Below are 23,570 nucleotides of genomic sequence, written 5' to 3' on the forward strand. Positions count from 1 at the left end.
CCCACACAATATGTGCGTCCTTCCTTGGCGGTGGCTGTGCGGCAATGGTGCTAGTCGGAACAGTGTCGGCGCGATTTTCGATGACAACTGGTGACTGTGGCGTTAGTGTACCAGCGAGATTCCATGAGAAAGACATAGAACGCTGACAAACCGTATTAAGAGAGAAAAGTGAGAGAGGGATATAATTTATTTGTTTTCAAAATCGACGATAATCCTAATATTTAATTTAAATTTCAAATTAAAAATTATTTAAAATTAATTAGTTATCTATAATTTAAAATTAATTAATTATTTATCAAACATTTTAAATTTTAAATTAACTCTATTATATACATTGTACAATATCTCTATTGTCTTCTCGTACTTTTTCTTTTCATAGATACCAACATTTGTCTTTAAGATTTGCATAGGCATTGTAATAATGCAACGGACATATTTGGATGGCTCCCCCCAATTTTATGTAGGTCACTCTGCTATACAGATTGAAGTGGTATAAAGAGCGAAAATAAATTTTTTTATAGTTATTTTTTATTATTTTATTGTTATTCAAAGTATGGGTTCTACTTTTTTCAATCTCTCTTTTATCCCATAAAAAAAATGATATGTAAATCTACATCTTTACCATATATATATATACCATAACTTTCCTATGTGGGACCTAAGTGAGAGGGTTACACTCATATTCTCATTGACTATGAGGTATGACTACTATTCAATCTTGTGGATTGTAATTTATTTTTAAATTTCTAAAAATACTCATAACTGATGCATAGAAATTATGTTGATTTGTGCACTACTAGGTTGGTCAGTTTAGAAAATAGTGTAGGAATCACCATGTGGAGAGACTATTCAGATGGCGGTATAGGCTGGACATTACGGGGCTTGATCAAGTATATTATGACTGTTTATGTTAGGAATGTTGATGGCATATGTTTAGGTGTTAGTGTTTATCCTTCATATTGTTGTCTTACCTTTTTGTGTGCTATTATATATTTTATGTAATCTTTTAGTTTCAGTTAACAATATTTGATCTGTAAGAATTGTTGGCCATGAGTAGTTGTGAGGTTCATATATGGAGGGTTGTTATTCCATTGGTGTGCTTCAATTTCGTCCAGTTTTATCATGTGGGCCGAGTTAAGAGGAAGTTTTGGGTCGGGGTGAGGATGTATGATGCATGGTTTGAGGTGCATTGGGAGTGACATGATGGATAGAGAGTTCGTCACTTTTCTACTCACATGATTGTGATTGAGCTAGAGTTTGATCCCCAACCCAGAGAGTTATTTCACTTTATAGCTTCAATGATGTCAGAATAGACACTTGTTAGTTGATAAGGTGCTTGATGATCCTAATCTCGCAGGTTTATCCGATGATGTTCGACCGAAACAGTGGCAGAACAACAAATATTAAAAATTACAATATTCATTGAATGTTTGACTATATTTTTAGAAAAAATTCAATTGAAATTTGAAAGACCGATAAAATATAAAATAATACAAAACTCAATAAATAAAATTATCCAATTTTTTAAAAGCTTGCAAATTCTTCATTAGTATATATAAATACAATTATACTAATATTTATTGAATATTTTTATATTTTGTCTAATATAAATTTAAATTTAAAAAACTAATAAAACCTAAAATACTACTAAATTACATTAAAAAAAACAAATAAGTTTGTTCAATTAATTTTTCTTTTTAACTAAGAATGGGGCAATGATAAGGATAATTTACGTTAATAAACCAATCTTATTCAATTTTACGCGAATCACCCAAAACTAAAAACGTAACGTGAATCACCACATGATGTAAATATATAAATCGAATTAGTCTAATTCGATTTACAAGCTATAGTAGTAAATTGAATTAGACTATGTCGATTTACCAAGAAAATGTGTCTTAGGCATAAATTGAATTGAACCATTTTAAGTTAAAATTGCTCTCACTAAATCGAATGAAGGTTGTTGGATTTACGTTATAAGAATTTTTGTTTTACATATCCATAATAAATCAAATAAAGGTAATTCGATTTATACAAAATGGTGGCTATTGTAAATAAAACCAGACTTTGTCGATTTACTATGTATTGATCTATATGTATAAAGAAATATAGCACACTAATAATAGATTTAGTGAGAAATCAACTTATATAAATATTAATTTTAATGATAAAAAAGAGTAATTAAAAGTTATAATTTTTATATGTTATTTTTAAGCTAATAAATAAATAAATATTAATTTTTATTGTAATAACAAAAAATTATAGCATACTAACATTAGAGTACTAAAAAAATACTATATAATATAAAAAATATAGTTAATCGAACAACTTTCGTTCAATTTAGTAGGAACAACCTTAAATAATTTAATTCGATTTATGTCTAAGACTCATTTCTTTAGTAAATTAATATAGTCTAATTCAATTTACTACTATAACTTGTAAATTAAATTAGACTAATTTGATTTATATAGATACATATATGGTGTGATTCATAATATATCTTTGACTTTGGTGATTCACATAAAATTAAATGGGAGTTGATTTATTAACGTGAATTATCCTAATAATAAAATTGTGTTAATATCAAATATAATTTTGTGAATTTATTAAGCCCATTCTAGCATTGTTCATTATTAGTCCAACATACATGTAATGACAAAATTTTGGATGAATGGTAAATTAAAGATGAAAATTGAACGAAGTACGTGATGCTAACCAAGGTACTGATGAGCTAATTTTGTTTTTGTCAATGGTTTTACAAAATAAGGTAAAGTGCATTTTTTATTTTTGAAATGGACAAAAATTTTAAAAATATTTTTAAATTTTATTTTGTTTTAATTTTGTCTCAAAAGTTTTCGATTTGCATTAAATATATCTTCGACAGCTAAATTTTAAAAAAAATTAAAACCAATCTAACAATAATGCATGAAAATTATGCTTCATTTGTTTGTATTAAGGGTTGTTCTTATGAAATTGTTGTTGAATTTGTCTTAAATTTTTTGAAAAATTAGCTGTCAGGGATATATTTGATGCAAATCGAAAACTTTTGGGACAAAATTGAAACAAAATAAAACTTAGGAATATTTTTAAAATTTTTGCCAAACTTCAAGAACAAAAAGTATACTTTAACCTATAAAATATTTAGGAGTGATGACCCCATGGTCAAACAGAAATTTGCCTCAACTGAGAGTCACATAGCCTTGATATTATTTAAGTCTTGTCCCATTGTTTTTGTAAACAAGTTATATGGAGTTAAACTTTAAAATAGTCTTTGAGATTCACGAAATGCATCGATTTAGTCTCTAACTTCTCAATTGCACTATTTATATATACCAAATTAAAAAAAAAATGCACCAAATTAGTCCCCATTTTTTCGTCTAAGTTGCTTTCCAGCGAGAGTGACCTAGCAAATGATGGAGGACAAATACAGAAGAAGGTTATGTATTTTGTGTATGGTGTGAAGCATGCTGTTCAGAATTGTGTTTGGTTAGGGCCTGTTTTGATAGCTTGGCACCTCTTGTTTGATCAGAAAATTTAGAGAGAGACTCATAGTAATTTTCTTGAGTATGTTACCAAGATTTTGGTGTGCTTCTTGGTTGGTACTCTGTTTGGTTGGTGAAAACCTTTATGATTAAGGTTTTGGCCCCTAATTTTCATGTTAGCACATATTTTGATAGGATTCAAGAGTCACGGTTTAATTAATTTATTATTAAGACACTCTCTGAGCCGCCTTTGGTCGAGCTTCAGTGATATGAGGATGAGGAGCAAAGGGTTCTTGAGGATGTCGAGAAGCTACAGAAAGCCGGAGTTACCATACCTCCTGACCTGAGGGTTACTGCCTTCGCGACCAACAAGAGTGGGAAGTTGAGGAGTGGGATGCTCCAGAAAAGCTCCAGGATGGTAAGTGGACGGTTCTCGAGACCTCTCTCTAAGAAGTTAGAAGTTGGAAATGGTGGGATAACTATTGATAACTAGTAACCTGGAAAAAAACTAACTCCCATCGGGAAGTAATTTGAACGGAAAAATGAGAAAGGATCAACTTAATGCATTTTTTTAATTTGGAGGACATAAATAGTGTAATTGAAAAGTCAAGTACCAAATTAATGTCTTTCATAAATCTTAAAGACTATTTTAAAATTTAACTCAAGGAGTGGACACAAAACAAAAAGGTTTATGGAAGGTTTGCAATTAGTTCAGAAGTTGCGCCGTATAATAGCTTAGTGAATGTCCTCTCTATCTATCCATCTTGGACCAAAGATGGTCTCTATAGACCTATATTCCGTTAAGCTACGATGAAAGGCAAGTTAAACCAACATAGTGTGGGGACTATTTTTGTAATTCCTTTTTATCATAATTCATAAGTTCTATGCTTTGTTTGATTATTATATAAATAATAGATCTAAATTGGGTCGTCATAAAAATTAATTTATTTTACTTATTTTTTTAGAATGAGTTTTATTAATAGTTTGTTATATAAAAGTAGTTATATAAAATTATTTTATATTTTTAATGAATCATATCTAATGATATTAGTTAATAATACATAGAATAATTACGTTTAAAATGAAGAAAGTTTTGCTTTATATTACTTTTGTTTACGAAAATATATAAACAAAAAATAGTGTAATATATATATAATTTACATTATTATAGTTTTTTATTCTAAAATACAGAAGAGTTGTTATCAACTAACCATCTGCGTATTTAAAAAGTAAAAATAAAAAAAGTCACTTATATTATTATATTAAAAATAATTCTATCAAAATATTATAAATATTTAAAGACGCATGATATCAATTATATAACATATTGCTATTAAATATCAATACATAATGTTTTTTAACTCTTTTTTGTCATAGTGAAAGTTGACAAATAATTTTTTATCAAATATAAAAATATTATGAGTAAAGAAAAGCAAAAAAAAAAGGCAAAAACAGAACGAAACATGTAATTTTTTAATTGTAAAAATAATATTTGAATTATTTTTTTATATATCAAGCTATAAGGAGAAAGGATAAATTAGACTTTGTGCAGTAACAATTTAGGTCCAAGAGCTCCAAGTTCATCTTTAAATTTGGGTCTTAGCCATCACCAATCGCAAGAGTTAGTCATTTTAGACAATTTATTATAAAAACATGGATTATTTTGATCCTTTAATTTAATTCTTCACTACACAACAAATAGTTAATGGGTAACTTATTTTGTATACGGAACACACTGTTCCACTAAGAGTGATTGTCATACGGGATAATTTTCCTAAAATTTTATTAGTTATTGTTGAGTTTGAAAAACTAATATATTAAAATGATAATCAAACATTGTTAAAATGTTAATTAAATATTTATTAAAATTATTACAAATTATTTGTTTAATGAATTTTGTTGAGTGTGCAGGAAAGAAAATTGAGTTTCTTGATTGGCCAATTTAACAAGCCCATCAATAAACAAGTTAATTGAAAACAAGTGGTTGAAGAAAGAAAAATAAAAATGGTCAAATAAAAGAAATTAAGGTGGTAAAGTAGCCCAAGGAATCAAGAATGGATGAATCAAAGAAAGAAACCTAAGGTTCTCAAAGCATGCTTCGGTTACTCCATCATTTGGTAATTAGAACTTGAAATTCAATTTGATTTAATTTCATTAAAAGTTTCCACCAAAAGTTTCTTTCTTCTCTCTCTTCTCTCTTCTCTCTTGTTTCGGTCACATTATGTGTTCATCCCAAAAAAAGAAAGAAGAAAATGAAAGGTTGAGATATCAGATTTTGAAGAAAGGTAAAAAAATTTTTGCCAAATCAAAGTGAAGAAAAGAAGACTACAAACTGTAGCTACTCTCTCGGTCAAAGGACACAAAAAATTTATTTCTTTATTTGTACTTCGCCGAAGAACGAAGTAGAAAGCCACAAGTTCTCAAGCATGGAAGAAGCAACAATGAAGAACTTGAAGCCATCTTGGGTCAGAAGCACATCAACGGTCAGAATCAAAATTTGGGGCCAAAGTCAAGCTCAATGGTCAAGATTGAAGAAAAAGGATGAGAGAGAAGAGGTGAGCATGCATGCAACAGCCTCGGGTCTCTCCCTCCTCTCTGTTGAAGCCACTGCTACTCTGATGTTGGAGAAGAAAGAAAGTGTGAGGGTTGAACAAGTTTCAACCTTCGAAGCTTCACTCTTCTATATTAAGGGTGAATAGCCAAGAGTTGAAAGCAGAGAGAGTAAGTGAAAAGCACAGAGTTCACTCTCATAGCTACCCAAACTATTAGAGTTCTTCTCCTTCATGTAGTTTATTTTGTATTTTCTTTTTCTCTGTTTGGATCTGTCTAAGTCTCATTGTAAAAGACAAACATGGTGAGATTTGTAAGAAAAAGCCAATGAGAGGTAAAAGGCAGTGAGTTTAAACAGTGAGAAAAAGCGTTAAGATGTTTCAGAGGTTCTTTGTACATCTTTCTATTTTGTGTCATGATCATGTGGGAATTTTCTTACAAGTTGGGTTAACACTTTGCAGTTGAAAGCTATATTGAGGTCTAGTCAAATTCAGGTTGGGGTTAGAATTTGGATTTGTCCCTAATAGGATTGGGTAGATCCTAGGAAGTATTGGTGTTTGTAATCTTGAAAAAGAGATAGTGAAATTTCATTATAGTTTTGATGGAGACTGGATGTAGGCTACATTGCACCTTGTAGCTGAACCAGGATATGTCTGGATGTTATTTCTTCTTCCCTTCTACTTTTCTATTTCTGGTTCTCAGGAGACAAAAATGAAAATATCTCTCAACTGACTACGAGACAAAAGTGAAAATATTTCCTAAGTCTCATCGAGAAAGAAAAAGTAATATTCAGCAGAAAGAGTAGCTAAGATTCAACCCCCTTTCTCTTAACCACTGATAATCATCACTTGTATATTGTTTGTACATAAAGCAAATTTGTATATGTCCAATTCACATTGTATATAAATGAAATAAGTAATAGAATACAAAAATATAAATAATTTAAAAATATATTTAGATTTAAATATTAAAATGGTCTTTGAATTTGGAATCGAGTCTCCATTTCGTCTTTAAACTTAAAATTGCAATAAATTTGTCGCTGAACTTAACAACAGTCGTCCCTAAGATATTTTTTGGCGAATATTTGTGAAGGGAGTGATGACATGTATGGAAGGAAGTCACAGTAGACAACCAACGGTTATATTACGTGGTAATTACAAGATTTTGACTCAATTTATTCCCTGTTATTGATTTATAACCCTAATCCAAATTTAAAGTCCATAAAGTGTGATCCTCCACCTTCACTAGTTCCATCAGATTGATCACCACTCCTTGTTCATAATCTCCATCCTACTATAGAATTTCTCCAAATTTACCTTCACCTTCAGTATCTGCCTTCTCTTCCTCTTCTTCTTCCTGAATTTTACCATAGCGAGCTCTCCTCTCCCCTCGACAGCACCACCTCTGTGGTAGGCCATCAGCGTAGAAGCAAAAGAAGGTGGAACGAACTGTTGAATTTTGGATCTTTGTTGATAAATTGTTTCAGATAATCGGTGATCACATGGTTCTTGGTATTTCCAAGGTCATCAAAAGAGAGAGAAGGTAACTTAGTGGCGGAGAGGAGGTCAGCAACACGGCATCGGCAGCTGGTGGGAGAGGATTTGAGGCGGCAGGGACGGGAGTATGTATGGCGGCGAGAACCAGAGCTCTCTCATTGAAGAGAGAGGGTCGATTTTGAGGGTGACGAGGTGGCAACGTATGTAGTGGAAGATCGAAGGCAGAGAGGGTGAAGAAAGGCAGGGAATGGCGTTCTGACTGTGAGAGAGTTGTAGTGTCTATTCAGAAATTTTATGTTGAGAAATTGCTGCTGCTGCTACTACAATGGCAGTGCCGGTAGCTGCGAGGTACCTGCAAGGATTAGGTGAGAGACAGAGATACAGTAACACCAACACATCAAACTCCTGTCAATACTCAATACGACATCGTTTCAGTTGTATTTGGGGCATAAAGAAAACGACATTATTTTATGAGTTCAATATGGTCTCCATCCAACTACGTCATCAATTCATCGCTGAAAAATATTTCAGAGACTACCGTTATTATGTTCAGGAACAAATTTGAGGCAATTTTAAATTTAAGGATGAGTTCGAAATTCGATTGCAAGTTCAAGACTACTTTAAGATTTAATTTATATATTTGTGTATAAATATTAAATTTATTTTGTTTATTTGAAAAATCCTGTAAATGTCTAATGACACATTCTAATCAAAATTGAATTATTATAAACTGATCTAGAATTCACAACTAAAAATAAAATAAATAATAAATAATTCTTGGAAAAGGTTCGTTGTACAAGACTACTACCTTGTATATGCATGCACATTTGGTTTGCACGAATTTCATGCATCAAACGCATATAGCTTGCACGTTTGAAACTTGTTTAAATTGGGAGAAGCCAAAAAAATCATCCCCAAAAGAAGAAGAAATCCATGCCATAAAATAGCAACGCTGGGTCTTTGGTCAAAGAAAAATATCCAAATAGAAAGGATGGAAAGGAAAAGGGACAAGAGAGCAGTCATGTTTAATTTGCACACATGCTCAAGGAACGAATCAAAGAATCTGTAAAGCCGCATATTTGTATGATATATATCTCACTCAGTCGTATGTGCTTTCCAGCATAATAATAATAATAATAATAATAATAATAATAATAATAATAATAATAATAATAATAATATAGGAGAAGGAGAAAGAGAAAATTGTTTTTGTTAACAAGAATATTTGTTAAAATTATAAAAAAATAAAAATGAACGATATTATATATAAAGCAAATTTTTATACATTTATAATTATTGAAAGTTTTCAATTTTTAAATAAAACTTAATACTTTATATTTTTAACAAAGGTTACATGTTAATAAAATCCAAATAATAATAGAATATTAAGAGCCAATATTTTTAGTAAAAAAAATTAATATTAATTCAAATACATTAAAAAGTTTTGTATTACACAAGTTTTGTTATACACATAATTATTCAAAATTTAAGGTAAGTTTATTTTATATTAAATTAAATTTATTCGGATCAAATTAAATAAAAATTTAGTAAGCCTTTATTACATAAGAAATAATATTTTCTGTATTTTAGAATAAGTATCACCTTTTTAAGTGTATTAGAAATATTTATTTTAAAATAGAAAGAATAACGCAGATACGTGATATTAGGCCAAAAAGAAGAAAGAAAAAAGAAAAGAAAAAAAGTTTAAAGCAGAATAACTGACACCAGATAAGTATACAAAAGGCTATTACTTTGTTTTAGTTTGATAAAAAATTTTAAAATAGTATTCGTGTTTTTTAAAAGTATAAATAATTTATTTTGTATTTAGTAAATCAAAAAATTTATGCACTTGTATTTATAGTTTTTAAAAGTTAGAGATATTTTTAAAAGTATTTAAGAGAAAAATTTTTAAAATTGACTTATCAAAATCAAAAAATCTAATATAATTTCATATATTAATTCATATCTAAATTTTAAAAACTATTATAGTATTTTTAAATTTAAAACCCATTTTAAAAGCACCTTTTGTCTATTATAATATTATTAAATTTTAAAAATTATTTTATCAAACACACTTGTTGTTTATGCTTATTAAAAGTTATTCTTAATTTAATTTATCAAATATAAATATTACAACTTTTAAAAAGTTAACTTTTAAAAATTAATTTATAAACTACTTTAAAAAAATAAAAAATTTTACTAAACTAAATCTTAGTACTAGCCACTAGGTTTTAGGCTTCAATAGCCGAGTCCTATTCATAAAATGAAGAGGTGAAGTTTGACTGTGTTTTATAGGTCAATCGGCATGAATTTTAAGGACTAAATTTTTAAAGTAGTTTCTCATATTCATAGTTTTTATTATTTTAATTCCTTAAATTTAAAATTATTTAAATTAGTTTTTGAGATTTAGTTTTAGACACTATATTAATTTTTGGATCTTTTTTAGTACTGATCAGCAAACTAAGTGCCGAATTAATTATGACTTGTCACGTTGGACACATGGTTAAATAGCGTTATTTTGTTTTGGCATTATTTAAACAAAGCACAAATAAAAAGAAGAAGAGTTTATATGATATGCAAATTTTTATATCTTCCTTCATTCTCCAAAACGACCTCGTTTTTGTCTTATTTAAGAGCTAAAACGAAAAGACGCTATTCAATTATGTGTTTAGCATGACAAGTTAAAGTTAACTCAACATTCTATTCGTTGACTCAACGATGCAAAGGGTCCATGGACCAATATGCTACTTGAAGCTGAATCTTATTAAAATAATTTGCCCCCCAAAATTTATTTATTTTTATGATTATTATCCTGTTATTATTAGCGCTTGATTGGGTGTGCTATTAAGAAAAGGTAATTTTTTCGAGTTATCTATTTTTAAAAGATTTTTTAAAAAATATAATAATTTTATGTTTGGATATCTGATATAGAAAGATTTTTTAAGCATTAATTATATTTGAATACAATAAAATAAAAATATTTTTTTATATATTTAATACGTGCAAAACATCTTTTTTTAATTAAAAATATCTTTTAAAAAAGCCATGTGCCGGTGTCCATTATTATTATTATTATTATTATTATTATTATTAAAACCCTATCACCAATAATAAATACTAACACATTGTTATTTTAAAAAGTGAAAATATATAAGTGGTGTTTAAATTTTCTTTTTCTCTCACGTCAAACTCAAGTTGATCATAACTCTCAGGTGTGATTCTTATAGCCTCTAGCTGTTAAAGTTCTTGTCTGAGGAAGATCTGACCTCTCGCAATTCTCGCTTCTTCCAATTCTCGCCGTCGAAAAGCTGCTTATCTCCTCGCGTCACCGTCTTGATCCTTTAAGAGCTGCTTGACGCCTTGCTGTCTCTAATCTCGTCGTCAAGCACGGATCTATCGTCGTCGTCAGTCCGGAGCTGTTGCTAGTCTATCTTCTCTTCTTCGATAAGCACTCGTCTCTATGGCGCATTGTTCACTATATTGTATAATTTGTATAATCGCGTAATTATGTTCACGCTGTTACTTCTACCTTTACTTTTATGTTGTGTGATATGTAAATTATGTATAATATTTATGTGTGAAATGTGATTCGAAAACTCTCTATTTGACCTCTAGATCCTCTATTTTTAGATGGCATTCTTAGTTCAAATCAAAGTTACCTTTACATTGTAATAAGAAGCAATTGTTTCTAACTATTTTTATGTATTGTTCTGGTTAAGTTGTTGCATTGTAAAATTGTATGTTTCTGGTTAATTTGTATAAAAATAACCTACCTACATTGTTAGAGAGAATGTGATGTTTTTTTTGTTTGCATATTGGTATCAGAAATTTAAGATGGCTAAAAAAGGTCGTTACACAAAAAAATCAAATTTTGGACCAGCGTGTGAGCAACTTCCAACGGGAACGCCTGCGGCTTCGTCTTTCCACCACGATGACTCCCAAATTTTCTTGGTTAGTGGTGATAGTGCCCCCGCAACTTCACACGCGTTCCGTCCACCCCATAGTGAACCAAGGCTTGATCCACAGACGAGCACAAATTGGTCGCTAATGCAAATAAGGTAGATTCTCTTGATCAATACGTTGACGACCTCTTTGTTGCTTCTGGAGCTCAAAGTCGCAAAAAACGCAAGACTACAAAATTTTAGAATGTTAAGATTATTGATAACATATATATTCAAATTTCTCTTGTTCAACATGATTAAGACTCTATGTTATATATTAATTTTCTTGCATGTTATCCACAATGAATACATATAGAAGGTTATTTTATTTTTTATAGATTTCAATGGCATAATTAAGCAGGAAAAATTAAGTGTAAGGGAAGCTATGGAATGTCCTAACGATAAAAGGATCATACTCAAATTCAACAGCAAACTGCAACCAATGGGAGACGAAGATGGATTGTGAGAAAAGTTGGCATAAGATTACTACTAAAGACAAGGTTTATAACGAATATGTAAAGATAAAAATTTATAGCATTGTTGAATTAAATCTACTTTGTTTGAGAATTATTAATAAATTGAACTTATTTTTGCAGTAAATTTAAAACTTTGATGAGGATAATGAAAGAACTATCAAGAAAAATATTTTGAAAAGTATGAAAAAGTCCTGAAAGGATATAAGACTAAGGTTGTATGATGCTTATTGTAACTCAACATTAATGCAGAATAAAATATTGAGAACCACCCACCCGAAATTAATAGAGAGCATTGAAGATGGTTCCTTGGATATCACAATAAACATGAGACATGGGTAAAATGTAGTATATCATTTGTAGCACAAAAATTCTATTTATCATACATTGAATCTTTTTAAACCAGTTTTTAATCGCCTTTTAACTCTGATAGACTAACAGGAGAAAGTACAGAAAAAAATGCGATGAATCGATCGAAACAAAAATATACCCACACTGGCGGTTCGAAAAGTTTGGCAAAGCAGAGGGAAGAAGAGGTAAGTTACGTTTGAATTCACTCTTTAAACTATCTCTACACCTACGTTTTTCTTAAATGTATGGAATACGGTAATGGCATAAACTATGTTGTTACAGTTGGAACAATAAGGGAGGAAAGTTGGTAAAGAAGAGTTATAGACCAAAATGCACAAAAGAAAAGATGGCTCATATATCAATGATGAAACAAAAGAAATTAGTGTATGTACTACTTTTTGAGTTGAAAGTGTATTATTGTATTGGTATGCTCTAGCGTGCCTATTCATATATCTGCTGATTTATGTTTCTTGGAAGTGATAAAGTATTTAAATAGCACATATATAAAGAAAGAGATTTCTAAATTTATAGATGACAGATAAATCCATTTTATTCAAAAATATACATGCAATTATAATACTCTTATAGAGTTGTATTGCTTGAATGTAATTTTACTGAGCTGAAAGTCATGCAGTTAATTATCATGTTTAGCATGTTCTTGACATGAGATAGACCAATCAATAATTATTAATTCTATTTGTTGATTTATCTCTATAAGAAAGGATTGACGAGATTGAACAACATGATTAGTCTTCTAAAGTGTTGTCTCAAAATGATTTGCTTGCTCAAGTTTTTAGAAAAGAGAAATTGGGTAGAGTGCGTGGCATGCGTTACGGACCGACTCTTAGTCAACTCTTTGATTCGAATTCGCATCTGCCAAACAACGGAGTCCAAGTAGAGGAGATCCAGAGGAAGCTGCTTGAACTACAGCCAAAGCTGGAAGCTGAGAAGTTAAAAAGGAAGGCAATGGAGGATGAAGCAACAACAGAGAAGAAAAAGCGACATGCAATAGAGAGTGCTATAAGATATCTATTTCAATAGTAGCGTGAGGAGCTGGCAGCAGACATCGCTGCGAGAATGAATTTCATAGATGGATAAAGTAAAAAATAAAATATTAGGATTTGAATTATTTTAGTTTAAAATATTTTTTTTAATTTGACTATGCAAATTTATTGATGTTTTTATAAATATATTATTTTATTTTACAGTTTATTTTTTTGTTTTGGCTACAAGTTTATATTCAATAGACAGAAACTATTAAGATTTAAAATCTTCAAAAAATAAAAAAAGCGTAAAAAATATCTATCATATTTAAAAAAAAATCTGCAAATTTTAAAGAAAAATCCAAATGGACTTGGATTTGAAGGGCTTGAAAAATATCACATTGTTTGCTGTCGATAAGGTTGTGGTCACGAAGGCATGAACGTTACGCTTAACGAACTAATGATAAATATTAAATAACATCCGAAAAAAGAGAAGAAAATTTAAATATCTTAAACCAAACATTGCTAATGCCTTTTTAGTACATTTTCATTCAGGTTGCTGATGAGTGAACCTGGGTAGCTATTGCAGCCAAATAATGCATATACATTCCTAAAAAACTTTCAGAATTATGAATGCTTTCACACAATTACTTGAACTATGTTTATTCTGCTTAGTTTCACATCGAACCATCGAATGTGCCTAGCATTTATCAAAACTGCATATTTTTCCCACCTTTGCCACTTTTGAAAAATCTATTAAACCAAATTACCACTACATATATAATATAGTGTTAGCCAAAGAATCCAACAGCTATTTACACAATTGCCCTTTCCTACACTAAAACCACAAGGCCTTGACAATGACAATGCATGACATCTTTTCATTCTCTGAATCCGAATCCAAATTGCTGATTCGGGTATCCGAATCCGAATGAGTCACCCGAACTCGACAAATACCGGTGGGTGAATACATTCGAATTCTGTTGAAATAACCCGAAATTCTCATCAATCCGCTGGGTCCTGATGCCGCTCTGGACTTCCTCCTCCGTCGGGTTACCCGGCACAACCATTGTGTTGACGTGGCAGAACTGTGACGCGGAGGGGACATATAGGTCATTTCCATCGTAACTTGTCATCCCCTGAGTTTGGCTCCCGAACTCAGGGACCGAGTCGAGACCCCCCGAGTTGACCCAGTCCGGGAAATTATTGCCTGTGGCGCCAAGGGTGAGCTTTTCCTCGTGCTGCAGCGAGTTAACCCGCGGTAAGGCGAAGCACCGGTCGTCGATCTCCGGCAATTCGAGCATGTCGTCGATGTGAGACGATGAAGAAGGAGACGATCCATTGCTCCATTCTTTGCTCGTAAAGCTTGGCATATTGACTTTTTGCGATGAGCTCAAGTTCTTCTTGTATATCCGACACAAAACCCAATCATCTAGCTGCAAAACACCAATATTCATAAAACAAATGTTAATACTCATTGAAAATATATTTTTTAAATGATATATAATACTTCTGATGGAATAATGTTGTACCTTGGTGCTGCCGAGGCTCTTTTGAGAACCGTTGAGGAGACGGTACTCGTGCATGATCCAGTTTGTTTTGGTGCCTTTGGGTGCTTTGCCAATGTAGAAAACAAGTGCTTTCTTGATTCCAACTTTTCTGCCTTCGGTAGTGATTACTTTATCTGTTCCTGTGGCTTTCCAGTACCCAGAGCCAGCAACCCTGTTCGGTCGCGAACCGTTCGGATACTTTCTATCCCTGGGGCTGAAAAAGTACCATTCTTTCTCCCCAAATATTGCTTTACCTGCAGAAAAAGAACCCAAATAGATAAACATCTTGCTCTCAATCACAGAAATAATGTCATTATCCCTTATCAAATATATACCTGGGAGGATCCAAGGGTCGAATTTATACAAATCGATTTCCGCGATGATAGGAAGTGAGAAATGGTTGCCAGCAACCTTGCGACATAGGTACTGAACAAGAAGCTCCTCATCTGTGGGGTAAAATCTAAAACCAGGAGGTAAGCTCAATTGAGAAAGAGGATCCTTCTCCGGAACTCCCATTATGCTAAAACGTTTTTGGTTTCTTGAACTCTTTTCCTTCCTCTGTTTTTATTTTTGTAAGGGCTTTCTATTATTTCTTCATGAAACGGAAGAGATGGCTGTTATTTATAAAGGAACAGAGCATGAAGACAAAATAAGGGAAATCATTTAGTCGAAGAATTGGGTGGCGGGACCCACTAGAGTATCGGCGTCTGAGAAGCTGCCACGTTTCAGTTTGGCAAGATCACTACGCGGACAACCTTATCTGCTTCTTGTACGGTCCTTAGGCTGCGCCGGATTCGATTCAATGAATAGTTTTACACTGTAGTATGATATGATATGAAACACTTTAAATTTTAGTACTTTATTAATCATGCCTAATTTTTTGATTGCGTGTATTCTATAAACTATAAATTAGATTTTTTATGAACTATAAAATGGAGTTATAATAAACAAGAAATTATAAGTATGATTTATTTATCAAATTAATGTGAAAAAGTCATATAATGTTTTGGAAGTAGGTACAATGTAGATAACCGTCACAAGAAGAAAACTAATAAAGTAATAATAAAAAATTGAGCCAGTCATGCAGATAATGCTTACACGTGGTGGTCTGTGAAGAAGTGAGAAAGAAAAATGTGTTTGCTTAAGTTGTTTTCCTTTTTTTCCTTTACTGCGAGTGTGTTCTTTTGTTCTTTTTCAAAAATTCCGGTCAATGTCATTCTTCACGTGTGTGTTTTTTCAGAGGACGGTGGACACGTGCCCAACTGCAAAATTGACAGTCCACAATATATATTTGTGGCATTCATTTCACTTTTGAGTTCGGAAACGATATACACATGAATTTTATAAAGTTTAATTGATAATCTGAAGTTAATTTCGTTTACTGCATTTTATATTATAATTGATTAATATGTTAATATAATCAATTTATACTTTTGTTGCAAATTATTTGTTATTTTTTTTATGTAACTTCCATTATATTTAAATTGCTATTAAAACTGTCATTTTTTAATTAAAAAATAATGAAGAAAACTCTCGTTAGAAATCGTGATAAATGATTAATTTTTTCTTGGTGAAATTTATGTTTTTCAATAAAATTTTGTATTTTAAATAAAGGTATTAGACCACTGAGGTAATTACTTTTTTTTTTATCACTTTTAGATCTAAGTTGTTTAGGCAAAATAACTGATCATCTGAAATAGGAATATATTATCGTAATTTATGATTGGTTAAAGATGGATCTGAAACTTTCATTACAAAAGAGACGACGGAAATAGAAAAGATAGAGGCACTGAAATTCGTTTTTGCTCTTTACTTTCTTTCTTTCTTTCTTAGCTTTGCTGCTTAGGCGTTTCTTTCACTCTTCAACCTCTATGAGAAAGCTTACAAGTATTGATTGTGGATGTGGCCATTGAAGCTTTCAGGTAATTTTCACGATAAATGAAAGGTGGAGACGTGGCTGGTCAAGGTCAAGAATATGAAGTGGTGTGATTCACTGAACTGTTCTACCTTGATTGTTGACGTTTTAGATTTTTGTGAACGTGGACAACTTTAGATTAAAGATAAGAATGAAAAGAAAAATCACAAAAATGCAATTGGTTCAAAAAAAGGAAGATACTAGCTATAAAGTAACTCATCTTTTTTTAAAAGTTTAAGTGATTAAATAAAAAAATATCTGAAAATTATGTATGTATTTAACACATTTTTTATGTACCTTATATTGGAATATTAAAAAATAAAATAATAAAAATTAAAATCTAAATATTTTGTTCATATAATTGTATGTTGTGGTTGACTGATAATAATATAAAAAATGGCAGAGGCACGCATGGCTTTTGGTATGTGAAGTAGTTCTCATCTGCCGGTCAAAATCTAAATGTGAAAGAAAAGATAACGCATAAAATAGAGAATTATGCTCACCAATAAAAAAGGACGTGTGGAGGGATTTGTCATTAAGTAAATTGGTTTGGAGTGTGGTATTTGTGTGCCATGTGGTGTCAGTATTTTGACAAGTATACACTACGTAATAGGCTTGTTTAATTTTTCTCTGTTTTTAGTTGAGCTTTTTTTCTTTATGGTTGAGAAATAATATGAAAAAGTTGAAGATTATAGGAGTGGCAGCTCAGTGTAGGATATGGATAATCGATAGTGTTGTATTTTTTTTAGTTATTTTTGGAGGTTGTGATGTGATGAGAGTTATTTATATATACCACGTGTTTGATTGGAGTGCAAGATGGCTTGAGCTTAATGGTTTAGCGAGAAACTTGGAAGATTAGAGTTCTGAAAAAGTTGCCACAATAATCATGTTACGTGGAGAGACATTGATTTCATGCACCTAACGTAGTGTCGTCGCAGCATCTGCACATTAATGGAACATTTTCGTTTCAATATATTATTAAATATTTATTTTAACTTTTTTGTAGGAGTTTGTTTAATAAAAATTTTAAAAAATTCCTACAAATAAATTTTAAAATAAAGATATTTTTACCTTTTTAGAAAGATTTATTGACCGCAGCTTTTATTTTAAATAATAAGAGTTTCAAAAATTCCTAATTAAAATCAATTTTTCCAAAAAAATTTAGGCGCATAATCTTCTATCCGCATTTCTTATTGCCTCCCACTTTCATGAGTAAAGCTAATTGCTCCTTCTTCCTTGATTGCTATTCTTTCCTTGATTGCCGTTCTTTCTTGTGATTTATCCGATCCTTCATCGCATCCGTGCCGCTGCTGCTGAATGTGGTTGTGCCGCTATTGTTGGTTGTTGCATTCCATTGCTGTTTGTAGCAGCTATTCTTCTATACAAAGCGGTATGTATATGGTATATGTTACATGTGAGTATGTTTGGCAAGTATGATGCGTTTGGATTATTTATGTGAGTCGTGTATGAAGTATTTTAGGGACCATAAAAGAACACTTTGAAAGTTAAAGGACGATGTCTTTCAGGAAAGAAGTGCAAAAATTTTGATTAGTGAACTTTTTCTTAGTAATATCGAATAGCTGACTGAGTAGGAACGAATTCATTTTTCAGAACAAGAAAACATATGTGGTGGATTGTGTTGTTAGATTGTTTTGTTGCTTTAAGGACCGGTGCAAAAGTGACCCTTAGCTTGTTGTTGATGGCTATGGCGACGGAAATGACATAGGTGTTACTTATTCATGTTATGTTTCTTGTACGCTTCACTGTGTTAAGCTTCTTTCTTTTCAAAAAAAAAATAGTATCATATAAAATGTGTATATTAATTACAGTTTATTAACAAATTATCCTTCCACTACAAAAAAAAATTGAATATTGTCAGATTTATTGTCGAATTTAGTATTGCAGAATAATGGTGAATTTACGGCAGCAAAGACGTCGAATTCCTAAAGTTAAATAATTACTAGCGAATTTATGTTTTTGATAGTAATTTTGCTAGTAATAATTGGAGAGAAAAAAAATTAGCGCATCCTTTACGGTTGGATATTCCGACGGTAAATTCACCTAGTGAAACGATGTGTTTTGGTGACCCGCAATGGTTTACCGTCGAATTTTTTCGACAATAAATTTGACAGTAACTATGACCCAAAATTGAAGTGCAAACTCATTCGAATCCGTCTCTCTTTCTCTCTTTAACTCTCTTGCCTCTCACACTCTCTCTCTACCCCTCTCATCTCTCCGGCGGCCCCCTCCTTTCTGGAAGTCACTCCTCGTTCGCCGTCACTGTTGTAGCTATTGAACGCTGAAGGAGCTGCTCCAGCCAACGTCACTGCTTCTGCCGCACACCAACATTGTTGCTTCTGCCGCCGTCTACACCGTTGCTGCTGCCACCGCCTACACAACTTTTTCTTCTCACCTCTAGTGCTCTTCTTCAGGAAATGTTTCTAATGTTAGAGTTTTCTGAAATTTTGATTTGTTGATATAAATACTACTTTATATGCTGAAAGTGTCTGATTATTGATTCTAGTTTAGTGGATTTAGGATTGTAGGTTTGAACTACTAAAAGTAATTGATATATCATGATTAGTGATTATTGATAATTAAGTCTAGTTTTAGTGGATTTAGGGTTGTAGGTTTGAATTGTTGAAAATGTTTGATATATCCTGATTATTGAATTGCAAAAAGTGTCTGATTATTGCATGTTGTTCATTGATTGTTGATATTTGGTGCTGTTTAAGTTAATTGTTGATGGATAGAGTTTGTGGTGCATTCCAGTTATAGATGAAACCTTACCAAAATTTGTAAAAAAACCTCTATATATTATGGTTATTTACTTCTAAAGTTTTAATTTATATTTTCATATTAGTTTGGTTTATGAATTGTTGATAGGTTTGCGTCAAACAACAATACATGTACTCAGGAGATGACCAACGTTATCAGGATGATGTACGACCATCCGTGGCCGAGCTACGAAAGATTCTCAGATACCAGAGAGCGATGATTTCAGAAGTAGACGGTAATTAATTTAATATTGTCAAACCTTCTTAGCTAGTTTATATCTTTGTGCAAAATATATTATTTGATACAATATTTTTTGATTAACTAATTTTAAAGTTCTTTGTGCAGCTTCTCCTTATATGGGACAAGGAGCACAATGCCCTCATCAGGAAGATATACGACCATCGAATGGGTAGGCGGCAGCAACAGATGCTGGAAGATGTACGTGAGAGGCATGACCACCTCTCTACCTAGCTCTGCCTGGAAATCAAGAAGGCTCTGTACGTTCATTGGGAGACCGATGAAAGTTTCAGGCATCAACGTCTCACAAACAGAGCTAACAAAGCATCGGCCAGGTCATCCAAGTATACGATGGCTCAGCGACCTTCATGAAGACTAAGGCCAGGCTGGTATGTAGCTTGTCTAATTTTGTTATTAACTTTGTTATATTCTTTGACATATCATTAGTAGGCATCCTAACAGTTTCAATGCAAAATGTGTAGTCGAAGTCGTTAGAGTGCGATGCGACATTGGTGGAGACTTTCGAGTACACCCACACTTTGAAGGAGAACAAAGAGAGATTTGCTGATCGGCGGTCTCAGGATCATTATGTGAGTAAACATATGATCTTATGATATAAAATTAGAGATTAACTATATAATTATCGTCCTAATCATAATAACATATGTTACATAGGAGTCCTACACGCGAAGACTAGAGGTCACGACTCAGTAATCTCAACAAAGTGGGGAGGACATTAATGGCTCTGCTACTTCAGTTGTCGATTCTAATGCAGTTTGACACGAGACCACCTCAGTGTTGTACAAGAATCGCGTATACTGGCTAGGGTCGTTTTTTTCCAATGGCCTCTACACCTCCACAATGAGGCCATCGTTCACCTCTGCCACCAGTCGTGCCGTCGATCTCGAAGAAGGCATTGATTTGAGGCTGCAGGTGGAGGAGCTCACCCGAAGCTTTCACAACCAGGCTCAGGAGATGACCGAGACTCAGAAGAAGTATTAGGAGATCCTCACACGCGTGATGGACATGGATGACCTCAGGCTAGAGTGAAGGGAGCAACTGGAGCGGCTTTAGTGAATGGAGGCTTGAATGGATGTGTACCAGGCTCAGATGTGCGTCGCTGGCATCAACCCTACTGGTGGGACACAGACATCACTATCTTCTCCGTCACCTCAGCAGTACTATGGGAATGACAACGTCGACGACTACTAAGATCTTTAGTGATTAGGACTTTATTTTACTATTTCATTATATTTATCTGAATTTTAATTTATTTAATATTTAATATTATATAATTATTTTCTATTATTTATAAATTGACCACTCATCGTGTAAAAAATAAATTAAAATAAAAAAATTGCGTCACAATAATTTAAAAAAATCGAGATTACCATCGGATTTATCAAGAGAATAATTCGACGGTAATAGTGCGGAAAACAAGATATTGTGGCGTCAACATTACCGTTGGCAAATTTTGCCAGTAACCAAATGGTTTTTTGGATAAATAATCTGTCGCAAAATTTGACAATAAATCTATCAGTAATTAACTTATTATCAGATTTTAATAAATTTGACGGTACTCAACATTTTTCTTGTAGCGTTATTAATTTATCAGTTGCTATTTGAGTATATCTGCTTTATACTTTTTGGCAAAAGTAATACAGTGGCAGTAGCAGGTAACTAATTTTCTCACTATTTTTTTTCCTTAATTTCAATCCAAACTTAGACCTAAGCTATAATTTGTGCACTAGAATGATAATAATTTGCATTCTATAACATATATATAATTTTATTTTATGTTTCTCAATTTTAATTTTGTTGCAGGGATACTGAGCTTCTTAAATATGTAACAAGGGTCAATCAATTGAAGGAATTGGGTATGTTTGCATTTCTTTTTTGGAACCTGTCAATTAAAGTTCTATTCTTCTTATATAAATATGCTTCTCAAAATTAGTAGGAGTTTTGCTCTATACTTATGCAAGCTGTTCAATTGCATTTAAATTTGTTGTTTTAAATTGCATGATATGAGTAACTGATATTTCAATTTATGTCAATGAGTTATTTGAATACAAATAAAATTCTGCATAATTGAATTTGTTAAACCAGTAATTTGTATGAGTTATTATTCTTGCCTCAAATTGAATTTTAACCTTGAACCAATTTTAAATAAGAGGTTATTTAATTAGTTTATTGTCCAAAAAATTTAGATTTGTTGGAGTTGTGGTTTATGAATTATGATTATTTTATAATAGAAATTTTATGCCAAAATAAAATATGTTTCTCATATCAGTAACTTTGCATAGTCACAATTCTGAAATATAAGGTGATATTGAGTTGAATCTAATTGCAAATAAAATTCTTCTGTGTCTAGTTTATTGAGTTTGAATTTTAAAATTTTTTGGCTAGTGTGGAATTAACAGTGACTTTTATAAGTTGTACTGTGAGAGTTGTTTCTACCAGATTCCAAAAAACAGGACAGCTTTTTATTTTGCAAGTGTACGTATTTTGATAAGCCATGGTTTTGTCTCTGCATTTGCTGCCTTCTACTCATACAAAACTTTATTTCCTCATAAGGTTTTTTTAAAATTAGTTCTTATGTTTTAGATTAGATTTTTAGAGAATAAAACCCTTTTTTTATCTAGAGTTTTTAATTTTTTTTAAAATTTGAATTTATGTTTATTTGAGTTGTTCTTATCTTCTTTGTTAATTTGATAATTTTGAATTTTGGTTTTATTTACTTGCATTGAGTTTTGTTTATATACCAAATATTTGATGAAATGCGTTTAGTTTATACAGAGTAATTTTTTTGTCTTGATTTAAGGATAGGATATATCTAGGGAAGTCTTGAATCACATAATTGATCTTAACTAATTGTAATTGAATTGTAATTGAGATGGTTGAATCAATTGAATTGATATAGCTCTATCTGATTTTTTATAATACCAGTGGACGATGGGTTAGAACCTTGTTAATTGTGTTACCTAGATTATTTCTTTATCAATAATAGATTTACCATTGTAATTATTTTTTATTGAGAGTACAAAAAAAAAGTACATAGTATATAAAGTGTAATGCTCTCAATAAAAAATAATTACAATGGTAAACCTATTATTGATAAAGAAATAATCTAGGTAACAAATTGTGTTGAAAAACTCTAATAAACTTACCGTTGATTATTTTCAGTGACTTATTAGGACAACTTCATCTCAATTGTACGTTTATTGATAAGATTGAGTTTAATTGAATTTGCTAGATTAACATAACTCTATCCAACTTTCTACAATACTAATAGACGATGGGGTAAGACCTTTTTAATCCAGTTGATGAAAAACTCCAATAGACTTATCATTGATTTTTTCGATTTACTTATTAAAACGATTTATTCTCTCGTTGATATAAAGTAAATGAAAAGGATAAATAATTCTAGACATAATAAGATAAGTGAAAAGGATAAACAATTCAAAAAGTAATCCCTTTAATTCAATATATGTCATTACTTTTTGTTGCTTGAATTTACTCTTTATTTACATAGTCTTTAATTCTTTAATTATAAATTCCCGCACTCACAATCGAACCCACTCTTAATAGATTGTTGCATGCATAAGACAGGATTCGAACTCTCGACAATTACTTAAACGGACAAATAAACTAACTACTTGAGCAACCCAAATTAATTTATATAAGATTTTTTTTTTGGGTCTTTATATAGAATCCTTTTAGTTGCCAAGTGGGGTTTGTTGACTTGTTGGGCTACTTTATTGTCAACTTGATGCAAAGTCAATTTAGAAATTACAACATTTAGTCCAATGTCATC

At 31.5% G+C, this 23,570-nt stretch overlaps 1 protein-coding gene across 2 annotated transcripts; it reads right to left on the minus strand.

Annotated features, from left to right (window-relative positions):
- Positions 1–13,776: 13,776 nt before the first annotated feature.
- On the minus strand, positions 13,777–15,427 carry LOC107478293 (NAC domain-containing protein 72). 2 transcript variants are annotated; one of them, XM_016098427.3, is made up of 3 exons: positions 15,162–15,425; positions 14,809–15,080; positions 13,777–14,712 (listed from the first exon to the last, which is right to left on the minus strand). In XM_016098427.3, exons 1-3 carry the CDS (start codon positions 15,340–15,342, stop codon positions 14,158–14,160), a joined length of 1,008 nt encoding a protein of 335 aa, XP_015953913.1. In that variant the 5' UTR covers positions 15,343–15,425; the 3' UTR covers positions 13,777–14,157. The 2 variants fall into 2 exon arrangements, with proteins under 2 accessions (XP_015953913.1, XP_015953912.1); XM_016098426.3 differs by having other exon boundaries at positions 14,809–15,427.
- Between the last annotated feature and the right edge of the window lie 8,143 nt (positions 15,428–23,570).

This window comes from Arachis duranensis, chromosome 3 (genome assembly GCF_000817695.3).
Source record: "Arachis duranensis cultivar V14167 chromosome 3, aradu.V14167.gnm2.J7QH, whole genome shotgun sequence".
NCBI classification, from domain to species: Eukaryota; Viridiplantae; Streptophyta; class Magnoliopsida; order Fabales; family Fabaceae; genus Arachis; species Arachis duranensis.

What these genes read in the sequence shown, in the direction of transcription:
- LOC107478293 (XM_016098426.3), bottom strand. Translation starts at nt 15,342, where the DNA reads ATGGGAGTTCCGGAGAAGGATCCTCTTTCTCAATTGAGCTTACCTCCT. An exon ending in AGAGCCTCGGCAGCACCAAG is followed by an intron (nt 14,713 to 14,808) that starts GTACAACATTAT and finishes GGTGTTTTGCAG; the next exon opens with CTAGATGATTGGGTTTTGTG.